A 20,667-nucleotide genomic window follows, 5' to 3' on the forward strand; every position below is an offset into this window, starting at 1 on the left:
CCATCCAGACCACGTAAGCAAGAAGCAAGTGTTGTAGCCTGAGGTTAACTGGGATGGTTGTGCTGCATTCAATTCATTGACTGCATATACAAGGAATGGATCTGTACTTCTGCCCCATAAGTCACTTCAGAGGAGCTAAGGATGTTGGATACTCATAATTCTGTGAAAAAACGCTAAGAAACCTTCCCTTCACATAGAAGATATCTCTGAGCCTGGGGAGCTGGCAGCTGCCTTTTAGCAAGCATTGCAAAAAGCCTTTGCAAACCCTTCTGCATTAATTAGCAGAAGCCCATTGATCTTGAAAAGCTGGGCATGAGCTGGCAATGTGCGCTTGCAAACTCAGAAGGGCAACTGTATGCTGGGCTGCACCAAAAGGTGACCAGCAGGTGATGGGAGGGGATTCTGTCCCTCTGCTCTGCTCTGATAAGACCCCACCTGTGATTCTGTGTCCTGCTCTGGAGTCCTCAGCTCAGGAATGGTGTGGACTTGTTGGAGCAGGTCCAGAGAAGACCACAGAAATGATCAGAGGGGTGGAACAACTCAGCTATGAAGAAAGCTGAGAATTGGGGTTGCAAAACCCAGAGAAGACAAAGCTCCAGGGAGAACTTCTTGTGGCCTTGCAAGCTTGAAGGGGGCCTGTAAGAAAGATGGGGACAGTCTTTTTAGCAGGGCCTGTGGTGATAAGATGCTTTTAAACTAAAAGAGGGAAGATTCAGACTAGATAGAGGGAAGAAAATCTTTTACAATGAGGGCATAGAAGCACTGGCAGAGGTTGCCCAGAGAGGTGGTGGAAGTCCCATCTGTGGAAACAAAGTCAGTTTGCATGGGGCTGTGAGCTTTGTGATCTTGTTGAAGACCTTCCTGTTCACTGCAGGAAGATTGGACTTGATGACATTTACAGTTCCCTTCCACCCCAAGACACTCTGATTCTATGACGGGCTTGCTGACAAATCTTTGACTGGCAGAGATGTGTAGTTACGACTCATGCTCTGGCAAATGACTCTTACTATGGTCTCTTCCTGCTGATGTTGTTTGCCTTTGGGCTCTGGGAATTCAGTCCTGCCCTTGCAGGTGCTTACAGAGGAAACAACAACAACAAAATAATTCTTTTTTCTGGATCAAAGTAGAATTCTTCATCCAACTGAGAATTTTGCAAACCTCTGTATGTCACTCCTAGCAGATTCAGCACTCAAAAGTCTCTTCCTGTTATACAATCTTTTGGAGACTAGTTGTTTTTCCATTGCCCTTATGAACTGAGCTTATATCACTTCTCAGCACTGCTGGATTTCAGAATGTCTCATGAAGAAGTCACTCCTCAAAACCTTATTTTACAGATGAGAAAACTAATAGGCAGAAAGGAAGAGTAATTCACTCAGGGTGTGCATCAATATTTATGATGTATGCATGGAAAAAGTTCTGCTGCTGACTCTCAAATACACCTTGACCACATACCCAGGCTGATCTTCAGTATTTATGCTGAGTTGGAGCCTCCATATGTTTATGCTCTTTATTGTGCATTTTCCATAGCTCTGAATGCTTATCTTGGCATTGCTCATGAGCTCAGACTTTGCAAATGCCTTTGGCCATGAAGATTGTAAATGCAGCTTTGCTGGGGTTGCAAACTATTAAAAGTCTGCTATGTGGCAGCAAATGCTCCGTGGCAGCTCTGCCCCAGTGATTCCTGAGAGGAAACATCACCCCGGAGAGACCCATGGCAGACAAAGCACAGATTTTCAGGAGACTTTCCTACATTGAAGTTTTTGCTATGCTTTGAGGTTTGTGCTAATGAAAGCTGATTTTGCATGGTTTATGGTTGCACAGCTGTGGGTGCTTTGGGGAGATAAGGGAACCAGAACTGATCCTGTGGGGGTTGTGGGGTACCTCTGCATACAGAGCTTGTGCCTGGCAGATCTGCCTGCGTGGCCGGTGGCATTGCTTGGGTTAACCAAAAGATCCCTGTTCTGTGATAGCAATGGGCCAGTGGTAGCAGGAGTTTTCCAAGTGATGAGTAACATGCTTTGTAGTGGAAGCTGGGGATGAGCAAGGGCAGAGGGAGGTTTATCTGCATGTAGCTGAATTAAACCATGCTCTGGCTGAACATTTTGACATTTCTTGACCACAGGCCTGATTCCACTAGCATGAGTGAGGCAGGGAGCTGGCAGAGGGACGCTGGTCTGTATCCCAAGGACTGCAGTCAGCCTGCTGGCCAGCTTGGCAGACTAAGGAGCCAATGTAGAATCCAAGAGGTCTCCTCTGAAACCACCTCTATCTCCCTCTATTTTTCTCTTTCTCTTGCCCTCTTTGATTCAAGATCTCTTGGCACAGCTGTCCAGAAAAGCTTGCTGCTGATTGTGTTGTATCTATTTCTTTTGTGAGTGCACAAGGAACTTGGATCTCCAAGTGTTAATGCTCTTGTTTACAAAGTGCCCCTAAACCCTTTGTAGAACAAGCAGAGGTGAGAGCCTCTCTCTGCTGTGCATTCCCCTTTTGCACCTTTTCTTTTTTAAATATTATTCTACCCACCCAATAGAAGAGCAGAAAATCTGTTTGCCTGTGCTATGGAGATAGCCACGCTTTGCAGGTGTAGCCGACCTGATTTACCAAAGCAGTTTATAAAACTGCATGAATTAGCTTGAAAATTCTTTGGCCAATTAAAAAAATGTTAAAATCTCAAATGCCTTTGAAATGAGACAATTTCCTCCTCAGGCAATGCAGAAAGGTGATACAAAAGATTTAAGTTGCCCATGGACAATTAAATTGTTTTATTTCATGTCAAGCATTTTCTTGTACATCAGTCAAAAGGTTTGGAGCCTTAGAAATGGGTAGTGTTCTGTTTGCAATATCATAAGGAAATGTCTTTACTTTTTCAGACATCTTTGGGTTTTACTCCCTCTTTCCTTTGTAAGATGAATCCTCTGGCTCTAGGTGAACCTAACCAAGCACTAGAGTAAAGCCTACAGTTACCTCTGTAGGTTTTAGTGTGCAATCTCATTCCAACACAAAGTCTGTGCTGGAAGGTGCAGCCAAATTTTAGTGCAGCAGTCTGATGTATTGCTTTTGTAACCGTGGCAGAAGTGCAATCAGCACTTGTGTCTCTGCAGCCATACAGAATGGAGTGGATGGCTAGAAAGAGCCTGGCACAAAGCACATGTAGGTACTGTACATGTCTTTTACTTTGTACTTCAGGGGGTAATGGGAATGGATTGTCTTAATGATAATGATTGCTTCACTACAGAAAAGGCCTAACCCAATTTCCTTAACAGGTCTTTTTAATTAAGAAAGACAACAGAAGTAAACTAGGGTCTACTAGTGAACTGCAAGGGTTTAATTGCAAGATAAACTCATGGGAGCACTGTGTGCCTGTGCCACAGAAGAGAAGCAGGTTGCAGCCATCCCTGATTGCTATTTGGTTTATTATTTGCCAGTACCTCTTGGTACATAACCAGTGCTTAATCTAGTAGCACGTTCATACATGTACATATATGTGCATTGGGCCATGTGTGAATGGAGGTTCAGTCCCTGCTTGGCCCACTTTCCAGCTTGTAGCTTAAGCAATGGCTGTGCAAAGGGAGGGTTGAGAAATTATTTGATTTCATGTGCTGTACAACTGGATTTTATTGGAGTGGAGCCTCTTTTTCCTTAGCTTGATTCCTAACTGCCTAGTCAAGTTTCTCAGAAGCCTTTTAGAGGATGCTGAAGATAAATGTGAATACATATGTCAGTATCTCTCCCATTGGAGATACCTTTGTTCAAGAGGCTGAGTTTCCTGGCTGCAGTCCAGAAGTGTACTCCAGCCTATAAATCAGTTATCTGAAGTAAAAAAGCAATTGGCTCATGTACTTAAAAGTTAAGCAAATGCTTCAGGGCTGTGCTGTTGAGGGGGCAGAATAATCACTGTGTTGCAGGCCAGTGCTCCTAGTGTGGTGTAAAGTCAGTTAAAGTTGATTGCTAACCCCAATAGTCTTTGATTTATGTTCTGCATGGGCACACTTGGAAAAGATGAGATTTTTACAGTTGGACCCATATGGACAGACATATGCTCCAGCAAAGTCCTGTTGGCTTCAGTACCACCCTTGCATCTGTTTGCATCTAGCTGGAGGATGCAGCCCATAACTTGCTGCGCCCTTATGCTATAGGCAAACAAGCAAGCAGGAGTGCTTTGGCTCGGCGGTTCCATCCGTTTGCCTATAGGTGTGCACAGAAGCAGTGGGGAGGCAGAAAGCCATCAGGCAGTGGCTGTGCCTTTGTCACAGATGGTATTTGCAGTTGGTGTCATGTTTATGAAGCCTCCTCCAGGCAGAACCACAAAACAAAGCCCAGTTTGTGAGGATGAAAAGCAGGGATCATTAGTGAGAATTTATGCACTGGCAGTGATTTACCCCATTCTGCCCAGCGTGCTGACCCTGCAGCACCAGCACACTGCAGCCTTCCTCCAGTGCATGGGATGTGGGCAGGCTCCTGTACCTGAGGCTGCATGGAAGTAAACAGCATGGCAGAAGCAGTGAGAGCACTTGGACCATCATCTCTGACCATGCTGGCGAGCAGCAGTCTGCCCAAGTGCTCCCAGCCTGGGCTGGGGCTCTAAGCTCCAGTGCTCTCTGGGGCAACACAACAGAGATTTTGGTGTATTTTCCAGAGCAGTTTTGTGCAGTTCTGGGTTTTTCTCTGGGCAAGTTATTTCTTCAGGATGCATATTCTTCCATCTACATCCATCTTGCCTATTCAGGAATGTGCCCTCTTCTGTACAGGTCCAACAGCTGTTTCTTGAAGTTTGCACGGTAGCTGGGATGGTGTAGGTTCACCCTGCGCTTTCACTTGTAGGTATATGATATCAAGAGCAGATCAGTTCACAGGGGATGAACTCTTTGCTTGCTCAGAGCTGCTGTTACTTGTTTAGGGACAGCCAAGCAAATCAAACTGGTGAAATGTAGAGCTGAACCTGGTGAAGTTCATTGAGTCTGAGTTCGTAGCTTGCATGGAAAATGTGCTCCTGCTGGTTTTCTATTTGTTCTTTTTTTTGTTTTGATGACACTCAGTTTTGCTTGGCTTCTCCACTGCGTGCTGTTGTTACAGATTTGCTGACAAAAACAATGGATATTGCAAATAATTGTTACACTATGGCCAGGAAGTGTTTTATAGAACAGAATGCAAGCACAGGCACAGGTACTGTCCATCTAATGAGCTACCCTGACTTGACCATACATGCTCTGTGCACAAAGGCTCAACCCACCCCCTGCTTTGCTTGGCAGTTGTGCAGTCAACTCACACAGCCCAGCTGATGGTCAGTAGCTTGGGGATATATTGCTGCCTTCCCATTTCCTGAGCCCTGGCGCTCATGTCTGCAGGTACTTCAGTAAGTGCTGTCCTTGGAACTGCCAGACTCCTTACACTCAGTGGGGAAAATGAGCACATTTTTTGCCACCTGACCTGGGTGAAGGAATCATTCCAATGACAGAGGAAAGTCTCTCAGGTGGACCATCCTGGGTTGATGCTACCTGACTGTTTGCATTATTTATACGAGTTCTCCAGAGCGGCCCTGTGCTGCGCTGCCGCATCACGCGAGCTGGAGCTGGCACGTGCCCTGCCTCCCGCTGTTAGAGGAGGAGGGTAGGGTAGAGCTCGGTGAGGGCCAGCAGTGGGCTGTTATTTAACCATTTTAGCACTCCATTTTATCAGATTTATTTATTTTTCCCCCACTGATACAGTTACATGTGTGTGTATGTACAGAGAATCATAGAACTGGCAGGGTTGGAAGGGATCATCCACTTCCTCCTCCCCTGCCATGGGCTGGGACACTTCCCACACATGCATAACCAAGAGGTAAATTAGTGACCTTTTATTTTATTTCATTTTATTTTTTATGTTTTCTTTTGTTTTGTTTTGTTTTGTTTTTAATAAGAGTTTGAATTTATACCCAAGTGTAAGTTTGTACCAGCTGCAGGATTGGTATCCCTGCCCTGAACTACAGGAAGTTACCATTTCATAGAATCATAGAATCATTTCTCCTGAACAATATCCCCCTGTGGAAACAACCAGGTTTGTAACAAGGGTAACATTTGGCACTTCTGCAAAGGGCAGGTTTCTGGGTAGAGAGATGAGAAAAGAGCAGTTTGTTTTTGCAGTCTTCAGCCAAACCTATTGTTTTGGGTTTGCTTTTTCCCCCCTCTCTAAATAAAGGTAATAAAATAGTCCTTAATAGGCATCATTTCTTCACAGTTCAGTGTAAATGTCATCTTTGAAGATAATTCAGTTTGTCTGGAGGAATGTATGGACGGCTTGTGTCTGAATTCAGCAGAACCCTGAAGATCATGTTACCTAGTCATTCTAAATGGAAACCATCTGTAATGTTCTGCTGGCAAGGACATCTCTCTAGATGCCATTTTTCAATGTGAGGCAGGACCTACATCACCTAGTGCACCAAAGGAATTTCCCTGTCAACACGAATGAGCTTTCACATTGGTGTTTTAGTTGTGTATTACCTATTCAAAAATCCCATGCAGGGGAAATGCAGCCAGATACAAGAGTGTGGCAGCCTGTGGCTATAGTAAGGGCTATTGGCTGGATTTGCATTTCTCTTGGTCTTTAAGTAAATGTTGGCCTCCCCACAGAATTGTCTTAACCCTCCTTAATGTCAGAGTGTTTGGCTGGCAGAGACTGAGAGCAGAAGGGTCATCCCTGGGTTTCTCCCTAGTGCAATTTGGCATCTCCCTGATGCCACAAGAACCACAAGAACTCCAGCTTTCAATACGTGCCTTTGGTGGTTTAGCTCCATGGGGCTGAGAAGTCTTCATTCCTCTCAGAAAAGCGTTATAGAATCGTAGAATGGCTTAGGTTAGAAGGGACCTTAGAGAGTATCCACTCCAACCACCCTGCCATGGGCAAGGACACCTCTCAACTAGATTCAGCTGCTCAAGGTCTCATCCAACCTGGCCTTCAACACACCCAGGGAGGAGGCATCCACTACCTCTCTGGGAAACCTGTTCCAGAGTCTGACCACCCTTCTACTGAAATAACTTCTTCCTCAGCTCCAGTCTAACCCTGCACTCCCTCAGCTGCAAACCATTCCCCCTTCTCCTATTGCTAGACACCCTCATGAAAAGTGCCTCTCCAGCATTCCTGTAGGATCCCTTCAGGTATTGGATGGAAGTTCTAAGGTCCTGGAGTCTTCTGTAGGCTGAACAACCCCAGCTCTCTCAGCCTATTCTCCTAGCAGAAGTGTTCCAGCCCTAGGATCATCCTTGTCCTCCTCTGGACTGTGAGAATCCTCCTTATGCTGGGGACACCAGAACTGGAGGCAGTATTTGAGGTGGGATCTCACAAGAGCAGAGTTCTCCAGGTCTTCACTGGAGGTACCTCAGCTGGTTTTGGACATCTACACTGTTCCAGTGTAAACTCTTGCTGATATATTGGCTGAAGGAAAACACTTTCCAAAGCCCTCCTCCCCAGAACAGTCGACCCTGTTCGTGGATTAGGTTAGCTCACAAATGTAAGAGACCTTCCTTCTCTCTCTCTATCACCTGGGTTATTTGCTGGCTGAGGGACTTTATTATTCTTATTTGTATGTTTTGGACTCCAATAGCATGCAGGAGCCTCAGATTACCAAAACAGCTGCACATACTTTGGCTTAATGCATTTAGGTCAGGCTCCAGGCTGTGGGTAGGTGCTGAGATCTGGCTCAGCTGCGTTCCTGGAATGACCCTGCTGTAACAGAGCCTGCACTAGTGTGTTGCAATTCTGTTGGCTTGCAGCTGACTAATCCCTCTGTGTTTTTACTGAAGTGAGATAAAAGGATTTTGTCTTAAAAATAGGATTTTCTTTCCTGAGTCTTACAGAAGCTTGGGTTATGTACTGTGAGTGTAAGAGGTGCCCCTCTGATTATCTTCAGATTCATCATGGAGGAGCAGAGCAAATAATTTTTGTAGTAGTTACTGAAGAGCAGGAACAGTGCTGAACAGTGCCAAACATACAAGTGTATTGAAGAGGGAATAAAATGAGTAATTAAAGTATCGTGTAATAACATGGGCTTCGGTTCACAGCAAGAGCAGGTTTGCTTTCAGCATCGAGACCCTCACTGGTAGCAAACTGTTCTTGAAGGTGTCCCTGTAATTTTGAGATCCTTTGTGTAGGTTGAGAAAAGAACAGATCCAGAGTTTAAACTGAAGCAAAACGTTTCCCCGACCCTGAATCTCTTCTATTTTTATCCATTCAAGCTCTCTTTGATGCCTATTTATCTACATTTCTTGTCTAATAACAGTGCTCTCGGGCTCTCCACTTGATAGCAAAAAGCAAACCGAATGCAATCATTTATCTTTGAACTGTTCAACTGTGCCCTTCTTTGTGTTCTTCCTAATAATGCCAGGTCTCCCAGGGGCACTCTCACGCAGCTTTATCACATAAAGCTTTTTCTTTGACCTTACCTGCTGTTCTTCTGGAACAATGGGGGAGGGGGGAGAATCCAAAATGCCAGCCTGCCTTAATTAAAATTTTAGTCTCAGAAGATGTTACAGTATGTGATTTCATTAGGTATCTAATGAAAGTATTTAATCATACCTCTCATTTGGCTGGGCCCCTTTGCTTGGTACAGCGGTCACCGAGTTTTACAGCAACTCTTTTAAAGGTGTGGGAAAGTATCTGAGGGGTGGGCATGCATCTTGGAGTGATTTGTAAATTCATTGTATCCATGATTTTGCCTGTTTGCCCTAAAGGCACTTGCTGGAATGATGGAGCAGCAGGCTCAGTGCCCTTTGCAGAAACGTTTTCCCCCCCAGGACGGTGTGCCTGCATATAAATGGTTTTCAAAAGCTAATGCTGGCTCTTGTCTCCAGCAGCTGGAACTTGGCCTTGTAGAAAAAGGGATTAAAGAAAATGTAATGGGTATTGCTTTGACATGTAAGGAGCTCTTGGTCTCACTTGTCATAGGGAGTGTTACTTTCATCATTCCTCTTTGGCATAATCTCAGCCACCCTAACAGGAGGCTCTCTACCACCCATTAATTTTAGGCAGCAACCGTTCTTGAGGCAAGGGCTGCACACAAAGCACTCCCTTAGCTTTTGTGCAGATGTAACTTCTTCTAGTTTATGTAGGACAAATATCAAGTAAAAAAAACAGGTTTGTGCCCCCTTCCTCCTGCACAGCTTTTGAACAGCATTGCCAGGGAACTTGTGTCATTCCCCTATTCTTCCCCCCCCCCCCCCTCCCCATTTTGTTAGCAGCCAAGGAGTGCTCCCAGCTGCTTGTGCTGTCTGGTGGAGCATGAAGCCATCCAGGCTCTGGCTGCTCTGTGCTTGGTGTTTCTATAAACCAAGTAAAGCCAGTCTTTTCACCTAGCTTCTTGAGGAAGCATAAATGAGGAGGATAAGGAGGGGCAGCTCAGATGGGTAAGACAGAACCTGTTCTAGCAGCTGGACAGAACTAGCCAGATGATAGATTTCGTAGCTGCTCCCCACAGAAACGTTTCCTGTGTGTCAGAGGTGTTTTTTCATCAGCAGTTTCTACCAAATCCAGCAAAGAGGTCACTCTGAAATAATGCACATTTGCAGCACATTTCCAAATTTTATTTCTTCTGCTTCTGACGCTCAAGGGAGATACTTTTGCACCATCAGTGCCCTGAGATTGGAAAGCTTTGTGAACCAAAGAGAGAAAGAGGGATGGGAAAGGCAGACGAAATAGCATCTTCTAACCAATGCTGTTCTTCTCTCTCTTGTGATTAGAAATCTTACTGACATCTCTCTGGTGCACTTACATCCTGCTGAGCTGCTCAGTGCAGCTGAATGCAGCTTTCTCTCTGTGGGTCTGCCAACAAACGTGGCTGTTGGTCTGTCACTGGGTTGAGGAAGCGTGAATGTGCTTTTAGCAAAGCTATGGCAGATATAGGGAGCAGGGAGCAACAATTCTGGCAGCAATTATGTGTTGAGTCCCTTAAGTTCCAAATGCTGCAGTTTTAGAACCCCAGCTCTGCAGAGAATTGTTGAAGTCACTGCCATTGTAATCAGTTTAAGAATATACTTACTGTATTATATGTTTTTAGTGACGGTAACTGGAGCATCATTAGCTAAAAATTGTTTTGCTCTCCCACAGCTTGAAGGAGTTGATGTCATTAGTTTCAAATTTTGGAAACAAAATCTTCATGCCCCAAGCTTTTCCCTGCAAGCTGCACCGCTGGGCTGCGACGTGCTTGTACCTGAAACAAAAGGAGCCAAGCTGGAAGTCACTCATCTGAAGAGGCTCCTCTTGGTTTTGAGGGTCTGAGCCAACAGAGAGCCAAAGGGAAAAGGAGTCTGTGTGCTGCTGTGCTTTTCAGCACAGGTGTTGCTTTGTGTGTGTGTGTGTGTGTGTTATAAGCCAGCTTCTACCCCCACGCTACCTGTTGCTTCTTAAGGCTCCTTTGTTCCAGCAATACCTATTCTTGTTGGGTTTTTTCCCCTTTTTTTTTGTGTGGGAAAAGTAATTGCATGGTCTTAAGTTTTGAGGGGGAAGGGATGGATTTCTAGCATTAAGCTATTTGTCCTTCTAGCTCACATGGTATCCAGTTCACACACATAAATTATCTGTGATGTCTTCCAGTAGAACACAAAGCCCAAATATCTTCCTAGATCAAGACATTTTTATGTGTATTGCTGAGAGAAAGCAGACCCAGCAGGAGGGGATTGATCAACTGTAGCAGGTTTGGTTTGCAGCATGGCTTGGATTTTAGATCCAAGCTTAAACTACAAAAGTGTTTACAAAGTGGTTTGGATTCCAGCTGCACAAGATGCCTTTTAAATCTTCAGGCTCACAACAGAAATCGACAGACCAGCAGGTAGAGACATTAATTAGTGTGTCTTCTGTGGGAGTCCTCCAAACGGCAGGCACTTTGGGGTGAGGCTAAAATCAGAATCAACTTACATTTATTGCTTAATTTTATGTTTTGTTTGGTGTTGGGGTTTTTTTTCTAATGAGATATTTCATCCCTCTTTCGTGGTGAAACTGACCAACTGTGCAGCAAACAGAAAAACGGCCCTGATTTCCTCAGCAGCCACCCAAACCTGGCATATTGTGTTTGGGCTTGAGAAGCCAGGCTGAGCACAAGGCCTTGGAGTGGGCGGGATAGGAGGAGATTTTTGTAGCTGCTCATTTCAGTGTTCCTGTAGGAGGTGAACCAGCTGGTTACAGCCCAGCACTTGAGCATCTCACCTGAGGTAAGGAGCATCAGCAGGAGAGGCTGAAGGACCCCTGTAGCAGGGAGGGCTTTGTTCTGGCTGCTAGAAACTGCTTGCCTCAAATTCCTGCTCTCGGTTTTGTCTCCCACAGCATGGCCAGCTGACCTAAATGCAAGGCTCCCCAGCCTGCTTTCCTTCCCATCTGGGGTGTGTTTGAGAATCAAAAGGTTCTTTGTGTCAAGACACAGTGTTTGATCTTGCCAAACTGCTTGCTTCAATTTTTTTTCTCTCTTCCTTCCAGTTTGGCAAGTACTTTGAGACAGACCAGCTCAGAGCTTTTGCCAATCAGTGAGCTGCCAAAAAACTTCACCAAACTTACTGAGGTGTGAATGACTAAATAGTAGTTTTACAATGGCATTTTTTCTACCCTGAATAGTAACTTGTGAGTTTCTGTGATTATAGAGTAAAAGCTACATCCATAGAATCATAGAAGAGGTTGGAAGGGACATTTAAAGGTTGCCTGGTCCAAAACCCCCACAGTGAGCAGGGACATCTTTAATACTCTGTCCATAGCTTCTTGTAAAGTGTAGCCTGGAAAAATGGTGAGAATAGGTACTGACCATATGCTTCAGCCTACAAAACCTACTGAATATGACTCCATCCAGGAGAAAGGAAAATAAAGAGGCCAGAAGTAGCCCTTAGAATATCTACTGTACACAGGTGAACTCTCTGCTTGTGGAGTGACTTGAGTGGCATTGCCTAGTACGTGATCAAAGGAAGAAGAGACTGGATCCTGTCTCATGTGGAAAAGATGAATCCTTTTCTTTGGAAAATAGGAAAAGTGTCCTATGGTTAACTTTCTCATAAGTATTTCAAGTCTGGAACGTGTGATTTAATGCTCTGAGTAATACTGGATGGGAGTACACTCTAATCATATCTTTATTCCCAGAACTCCTTATTAAACTGATGAATATCTCCTAGCAAGCTGCCCATCGTTGTTTTAGAGAGTTTGGGTGATAGCAAATGTGCTTCCTCCCTGGCTAAATTCCTCCCTTGCTAATTACAGGGTCTGTTGAAACAGTGAATTTTATTTCTCATCTGAACAGTTCCAGGTTTATCTTCCAAATATGTAATTTTATTTAATCATTCTCTATTCTGTTCAAGAACTATCTAACAGCAGATACCTCTTCATCTTTTGCATAAATTGAGCAGAGTTAGCTTGTTTGGTCTCACAGGAAGGGGTGTGCTTCCTGACCCTAGGTCATTTGTGTGTCTCTCTCCTCCAAGTTCTGGAATCTTCTGGAAATGTAAGCCCATGTAGGCAGTGAGCACAGCACTTGGGACTGAGTGCAGAATCTGCCGTCACACTGTTCTCAGTATGTGGCAGAGTATTCCCTTGCGTCCGCACCCAGAGGTGATGCTCACTCACTGGCCCTGGTTTTAACACTGGAGCTCAGACTCAATCATGGAATGGTCTGGGTTGGAAGGGACCTCCAAAGGCCATCGAGTCCAACCCTCTCTGCAGTCAGCAGGGACATCCTCAACTAGATCAGGTTGCCTGTTGAGCCTCATCTGGAATATCTCCAGGGATGGGGCCCCAACCACCTCCCTGGGCAACCTGTTCCAGTGTTCCTCATGGTAAAGAACTTGCTCCTAACATCCAATCTAAATCTAGTCTAATCTGAAGCCATTTCCCCTCATCCTATCCCTACAGGCCTTTGTAAACAGTCTCTCTCCATCCTTCTTGTAGGTCCTCTTCAGGTACTGGAAGGTCACTATTAGGTCTTCCCAGAGCCTCCTCTTCTCTGGGCTGACCACCCTCAGGTCCCTCAGCCTGTCCTCATAGCAGAGGTGTTCCAGCCCCCTGATCATTTTCATGGCCCTCCTCTGGAACTGCTCTGTCACTTCCTAATGCTCCTGGTGGGCAGTTGCAGCAGTGGCTGAGCTGGTGTGTACTGAGGAGAAGTAGGGCACTAGAAAGGCACTGGCACTGCAGTAGTTGCAGAGTGGGCAGGACCACAACCAGATCTGTCTCACTCCAGCAGTGAGAGTGCAGTAAAAGTACAACTAGGTTTGCAGTTCAGGGTGCAGTGAGAGTACAAACAGGTTTGCAGTTCAGGACTGCTGCTCTCATCGGCCACAGTGCTGATTCCTCTTTACCTGGAGTGCTGATGCTCAGCTTACAAAGCTGTCTTGCTCCTAAACGAGCAGTGCAGCAGTCCCTGCAAATATGGATGTGCTACTCATGCAGCATGTGTGCTGAGGCCAGCAGAGCACCAAATGTGCTTGAACTGCAACTCCAGGTGACATGACTGGCAGAGGTGTAAGACCACTGCCTTCTCTCTGCTGAGCTCTGTAGCCTCATTAAGAAATTAAAACATCTCTGGGTCTTGCATGCAGTCGTTCTCCCCCTGGGATGTTGAAGTTTGCTGACTGTCAGCATGGTGCTGAAGGCTGTAAAGGTTCAGAGAATTACCTTGCTGGTGTGACAGCCTCTTCCATTTTAACTGCAACCCAAGGCTCGTTTTCCCTCTGAGGCACTCACTGCAATTCCGTGCACGATTTGTTCCTCTGGTTGTTTAACAATGTCTCTCATGTTTGCCCTGATTTAAAAAAATCCTCCTTTGTAGCAGAGATAACACAGAGCAGGATGATATAATTGCAGTAAAGAGGCCCTGGAGCTTGCAGTAATAGGGTGGTTCATCTGATGTGTACTGCCATTAGAAAATAACCCACGCATGTATGTTCTCAGGGGACAGTAAAGAGGCTTTTAAAGGATTACACTTTATGTAGTATGAAAGCTAATGAGCACAAGAGCAAGTATGGAGAAAACTATTGCTGCAGAAAGCATGGTGCCACTTCCTCCTCTCCCTTGTTTCCTGACACTGCTGTAGCCTCCAACCATCCTTCTTGGCCCAGCAGTGCACGGTGTGTCCTGCAGTCATTTCCCAAGGCTTTGAAGAGCACTCCTTCGTTTTCACTTCACTGAAAAATAAATAGCCTGTGAGAAGCATGGCAGAGCTGAGCTGAGCACTGGAACTGCCCTGTGTAAACAAAACAAAGAATTTTGGGGGAACAGTGATCTCTGATAGTGCTTTCATAAACAAAAGAGCAAGGTTTGCTGGAATGATGCAGTTTCATGAACACAACACTCTCAGTTACACAGAGTCTCAGTTCTGCCATTTCCATTCTTTCTGGGACCAGTATGTTAAAACATTAACACACAACAAACACTGCAGGGTCTGTTTCAAATGTAATATGGCATGTAGAGCCAAAGTTGCAGAGTGTGGGCTGTGGAGGCAGGAGATTCAGTGTCTGCTTTCTGGTGTTAACAACTCCTTGTTCAAATGGATTGTCAGCTAGAGTGATAACTCCTTCCCCTTGCATTTGTGCTGAAACAGAAGCCACTTAGCAGGATGTATGTGGGCTGCTTTGGTTTGGTTTGGTTTTTCCCAGCATTTCCCCCTTACACATAGAGCTTGTTGCAGATAAAGAAATTAATTCAATTTTTAATATTCTGTCCCTGCTCTGCACTCTGTGGTACATTTTTGTGCCTTGTCAGACTTTTATGCTTGATGGAATGGATGAACTTGCATCTTTCTTAATACATTTAACATAGTAAAGGGGCAGACTTTGCTGTCAGGTAAAGTGAAGTGGCTTCACTTGAGTTGCAGAACCTTGAAAAGGATGCTGGGTTTTGGCCAAATGGACTGGGGTTTTGCAGCAAGGACTGACGTGGCTTCATTCTATTCCAAAGGGTACTGTGATAAGAAAGTCCATGAATATTGAGGAAGAGATGACAGCTGTCATCTTTACAAGGATATGAGCAGGCCAGTAACCTCCTCAAATATCCCACTTCCCACCCACAAGTCAAGGGAGTACATGGTTAAGAGAACACTGTACCTCCTTCTGGCCCAAAGAAGTGACTTAACTTCCCTTAATGACAAAGAAGTTTCAGGAGACAATGCAATTAGATTCTTACACTGATACCTCTTTGTTCCCATCCAATCACATTGGAAGTGTGTTAGAGTGTATGGGAAGTGTTTTTCTGCATGTGTTGAGGCTCCTCTGTGTGTCCAGAGCATTGTAAAGGGCTCTCAGAGGTAGTAGGAAAGAGGTCTTCTGCCTCTCAGGGGTGTAAGGAGGACTCTGTGTGTTGGGACAGAGGTGAGTGATGCACATTCCTTATGGGTGGGAGAAATTGCTGAAGTCATTGAAGAGTCATAATATTGCCAAAATAATCAAATAATAATCCATAGTCTAGTGGACTTCAGCTCTTAGCCATTTTTTGTATGCCTGCACCTAAAACATGGAGTGGTTGTGCCATGACCTAAGCAGTGTTTGCTGGTGCAGAGGAGATTCTGGGGGCAGAGATCAGTGCTGATGCAGTGATGCATGTTCTGTCTGGTCAGGGGAGATATTGGGCAACCATTTTTTTGTATTTGGAGAACATGAAATACGAAGTTGAGGTGAAGAGAGCACTGGATGTGTTCAAACGTGCAGCAGAGTATCAGCAGCATTCTATGGGAGTGGAAGTGTGTTTGTTGAAGGCAACCAAAGGGTTTCTCTCTGCCTGACACCAGTGGCGGCTGTGTGTCTCTGCAGATCACCATCCCCTACTCGTGCCAGTGCTTGTAGTTCAACCCTGTGAGCCCTGAGCTGGGGTTTGATTGCATTCCCCAACTTATCATCACATGATCCATGGTCCACCATCAATCTGTTGTTCATTACAGCATCTGGGACTGACTTTGACAGCTGCAAGTGACGGGAAATGAATTATCTGCTGCTGTTTCTGCTGTCAGTTGACTCTTCTCTGCTTAAACTTTCAGCGCTGCTAACACCAGAATAGCAGTGCTAAATTATTAATTTCTGTCCTTTCTTCCCACCCCGCCCCAACAATTGGTCTTTGGGAGCAGAAGAGGACTTGAAAGTTTTGTTATTGCTGTATAAGCCTTCTGTAAACTCAGTTACAGCACTTCTGACACTGGTAATTTTCGTGACTGAAAAATATGCTGACACTGTGTTTGTGCATAGGAAAAGAGCAAATTTGAATGCATAATGATCTGGTGCATTTGGGAGAGAGTTAATGCTGTCTCTCAGCCGAGTTAATCACTCATGGAATTAATTTATTTTTTATTTTGCTCAGTGGACTGGAGGCATCAATCTCCTATCTGTGGAAAAGAAAGCCTCTTTCATGCTAAAATATTGATCAGATCTACCCAGTGTTTCTCTGGCATCAGAAAAGATGTTGAAGGAAAGTTATGAGCTGACAACAGGCTGGCAGAAACAGAGACATTTGTGACACTATTTTCCTTACATAATGAAGCAATGCCCAGGTGATGATTTCCAATTCAAGAGGTATATTGAACCATGTACTCTATTCATGAATATAAATTGAGCCAACGTGACACACATTTTTCACATGTTTAAACAAACACAGCCCTGCTCCTTCTGCTAATTCTTCTCTGCCTGAAACATGTTTATTCTGAGAGCATCACCGCAGAGTTGATAGTGCACTGCAGCGTGTTAAACAATACAAGTGCTGAAGGACGCGGCATGTGTAAAGGAGAAATTACTCATAGATGTATAATGGTTGTGAGTGGCTGCATTTTTCAAGGACAAGGACTTTCTGCATCTTTCTTTCCTACTTTTTCTGCAAAATCTTTCATCTCTGAACAGCAGCATCACCCAGCCAGCTCGCTTCCAGCTGGCAAGGCTCATTCTCAGGCTGGGCCCTGTTGCTGCCAAGCAGCACACCACTCGTGCATCAGCCTCACTTCCCATCCACACTTCTGCCTCATTAGCAGGTTTGCTCTCCAGATCATCCAGGGTTTGCCCATTTCTCAGTTAGTCTTAGAAAGGCTGTCCCAGCAGAAAACCTGCAATGTCGTGGTGACTTTGAACACAGAGCCAACTGCTAGTGGAAACAGAAGCATCAACTCCTCCTCCCTGTGCAGTCACTTGTGTATCAGCAGTGTTTGCATCCAGCAACAGGGAGGACCGGATACTCCCTAATTTATGGTGTACTTCTTTTGCCAAATCTGGAACTAGTAGGGTGGAATATGACCCTTAATGTGCTCTAATTGTATGCAAAAGCCTTGCAAATGTCCTTGATTAAATAAAGCCTCCTCTGTTACCATCATGCTATGGAGCTGCTTTACAGGAAAGGCAAGAGGGTAAGAGAAGAAAACGTGACCTGAAAGAAAGCTGCCAGATTAGACTGTGAAAGCCAGATACTGGTGTCCTTGAAGCTGGTGGGAGTTTTGCCTCACAGGAAGCAGCCAGAAGCCAGTAGCACCCCAGGTCTTCTCAGAGTTTTACAATGCTGTGCTGCATCCCTCAAGGTGGTCTCTGCACCTGCATTGCAGAGCATGAGGGAGCTGTGCTGCCCATTTGTGTTAGCCTGCCAGGGCTCTCAGCTCCCAGCATTTGTTTATTCCCCTTTGATTTTTACTTCCAGTAATGCTTCTCTAGAAATACAGTGACTTTCTGGTGAACACAGCAGGAAATGATGTCATCATTTTCTGTTCCTTGAAACTATTTTAATTTTGCCCCTACAGGCGGGAGGGTATCTGAAGATTTCTTTCTTCTTGCAGGGTACCAACCCGTCCTGCCAAACCAGCAGCAGGGCTTCCAGGGTCTCATGGGAATGCAACAGCCTCCCCAAAGCCAGAACCTGATGAATAATCAACAGGGAAATCAGGTGCAAGGCATGATGGTGCAGTATCCAGCCATGTCGTCTTATCAGGTACTGGACTGCTTTTGTTGGGACAGTGCTGAATGGAGCTGAGGTGTTGTACTGCAGAACACTCTGGATTCCTTCATTGGGACACTGTGTAGCAGGAGGCCTCCTGATCAATAGGCTTCTAACTCAGAGTGGGGTCTTTGCTTCCTGTTTTCATATTCTTAGTAGCCCTGGTTTTCATTCTGAATTGGGAATACTTCAAATGAACTATTTCTTACAGCCAGCAAGGGAGGAAGAAGTTCTTCATAGAAAGAGAGATTTGCCGTTGGAATGTGCTGCCCAGGGAGGTGGTGGAGTCACCATCCCTGGAGGTGTTTAGGAAGAGACTGGATGAGGCACTTGGTGCCATGGTTTAGTTGATCAGATGGTGTTGGGTGATAGGTTGGACTCGAAGGTCTTTCCCAACCTGGTTAATTCTGTTCTGTTCTGTTCTGTTCTATTCTATTCTATCCTATTCTATTCTAAAAATGTCAGCAAGGATGAAGGAATTCTATTTCTTCCTGTGAAGAACATGATTTTTTTTTTTAAACCAAAGACATGCCATTGTTCTGTGTTCTTCGGGGCAGAGGGGTGGAGTGTATTTTTCAGCCAGTCCTTAAGTTACCCAGACATCTCCCTAACTTCATACCTGGTTGCCTGTGCTTGCCTTTATTGCTGGTCCCTCTGGAAAGCTAGGAAACTAAATGACATCTAATTCATTGTAACAGACTGCCCTGGTGGAGCAGCCCTTCAGTCTCCCTTGGCTTCTCTGAAAACAGCACAGCAACCCAGATGGAAATGGGGGAGTTGCTCGTGGGTAAAATTTTCCCCTTACATCTTCAGAATGACTACAGTGAAAATGTCTTTTAAAGGTTAATGATCAAGGTAAAGGTTCAGACCTTTGGGATGGCCTACATTTACCAGGGTTGAGTGTTCTGTTTGCACCGATCTCAGAAATTCATCTTGAACCAGGAGCCTAGCAGAGCCACCTACTAGAGCCAGGAGCAGGGGGGTTTCACTTTAATCCTTAGGGATGAGAACAGCAGCAGCAAACAGCAGAACATGTTGGATGCTCAGATTTAGCCAGAAGGAAGATAGGGACACTGGGGACCTGCTTCACTTTGTTTACTAATTACCGTTTTCTTTCCCTGTGTGCTGCCTGTGGCTGCCTAGGTGCCAATGACCCAGGGTTCTCAAGGATTGCCACAACAATCATATCAACAGCCACTCATGCTACCTAATCAATCAGGTCAAGGAACACTTCCAGCCACTGGAATGCCTGTCTACTGTAATGTCATACCTCCTGCCCCTCAGAACAACGTCCGGCTGATTGCCCCACACTGCCCCTCCAACAACGTCCCAGTGCTCTCTGCCAGCTGCAGGACAAACTGTGCCAGCATCAGCAGTGCAGGCTGGCAGGTCAAGTACTGACCCCGTGGCTGAGCTGTGGCTGAGCGAGGACAGAGGTGCATTAGCTGACAAACAACTCCATGGCCTTCAAACAAAGAGGAAACACAACAGGATCATCAGTTGGGGACAGAAGTACTGACTATGGTCAAGTGATTTGCTGCTGGAAAAATCTGTAAAAAAAATAAAATTAAATTAAAAAAAAAATAAAATAAAGTAACTTTTGGGGAGGGGGGGGAAGAAAAGAAAAAAAAAAACCAAGAAAAAAAATGTTTGCTGGTTAATGGTGCATATTTTTGTCATGTCTGCTAGGTATGCCTTTATAGCTTAGCTAGTGACATGAATTCATTGAGGTAAGATTTTTTCCTACCACTGAACACCACTGTGTAGATTGTAATATCCCCAACTCGGATTAGTTTTGTACTTCGTGTTGAGTTTGTGAAGCTAAAAGTATTTAAAGATATAATAAAAATCACATTGTACCAAAGCTGTAATGGAGATGAAAACCACCACCACCACCACCACCACCACCACCAAAATGAAAACAAAACAAAAAAATAAAAGAATTTAAAAAGAAAAATAAATTACTGAATGGAAGGAATAATTTATATACACTATAGAGTTTTTTTATGGATATATACTGTATTGTAGTGCTTAATCACAATAAAGCTATTTGACCTCATGGAGAAAGGTCATGTTTCTACCACTGCTTGGTCTCCCTTCTGTTAATGAGTGAGTGAACTCTTTTTTTTCTGCATTGCCTTGTTTCAGGCAAAGCTAAGGGGGGGAATGATGCTCCATGGCCTTATGGGAGTTAGATGATAAGCAATATAGCTGTGTTTTAGCATGTGGTACCATAAGACTGCTTAGAAACGTAGCATAGACACTCAGAAGTTGTGCAATGGGTGATGCTTCAGATCATCTTAAACTCAGGTTGTGCTTTTCCAGTCTCTGGGAGCAGGAAGGCCATAACCACCACCTGCCACAGCTATGAGCCTCTCTCTGCTAACTTACACCAGCTCAAGAGGCCAACAGTTGAATAAAGGAAGGCATAGATGTCCTATAATATCCTAGCCACAGACTGAGATCTCAAATGCTGCAAAGGTAGCAACCTGAGTTCTCAGCAGTTGCCCTTCTCTGTGGAGCGATACCCTACCCAATTATTGCTATTCCATCTGGGAAGTTATTCTGCACCAAATGATGGCAACCCCAGAATCTCATCCTGGCCTGCATCAGGAACAGTGTGGCCAGCAGGAGCAGGGAGGTCATTCTGCCCCTCTGCACTGCACTGGTTAGGCCACACCTCGAGTCCTGTGTCCAGTTCTGGGCCCCTCAGTTTAGGAAGGAGGTTGACTTGCTGGAACGAGTCCAGAGAAGGGCAACAAAGTTGGTGAGGGG

General features: G+C 45.0%; 1 protein-coding gene across 20 annotated transcripts in view; it reads left to right on the forward strand.

Annotated features, from left to right (window-relative positions):
* The window catches only part of ARPP21 (cAMP regulated phosphoprotein 21), a 210,131-nt gene extending 190,625 nt beyond the window's left edge, over positions 1-19,506 (forward strand). For all 20 annotated transcript variants that reach the window (XM_068152705.1, XM_068152697.1, XM_068152703.1 and 17 more), the window contains 2 exons: positions 17,735-17,886; positions 19,036-19,506. In XM_068152705.1, the coding sequence (XP_068008806.1) occupies positions 17,735-17,886; positions 19,036-19,293 (410 nt within the window). In that variant the 3' untranslated portion in view covers positions 19,294-19,506. The remainder of the gene's footprint in view (positions 1-17,734; positions 17,887-19,035) is intronic.
* The last annotated feature ends 1,161 nt before the right edge of the window (positions 19,507-20,667 follow it).

This window comes from Melanerpes formicivorus, unplaced genomic scaffold (assembly GCF_026170545.1).
Source record: "Melanerpes formicivorus ecotype bairdi unplaced genomic scaffold, bMelFor1.0.p_v2 SCAF_24, whole genome shotgun sequence".
Classification (NCBI taxonomy): domain Eukaryota; kingdom Metazoa; phylum Chordata; class Aves; order Piciformes; family Picidae; genus Melanerpes; species Melanerpes formicivorus.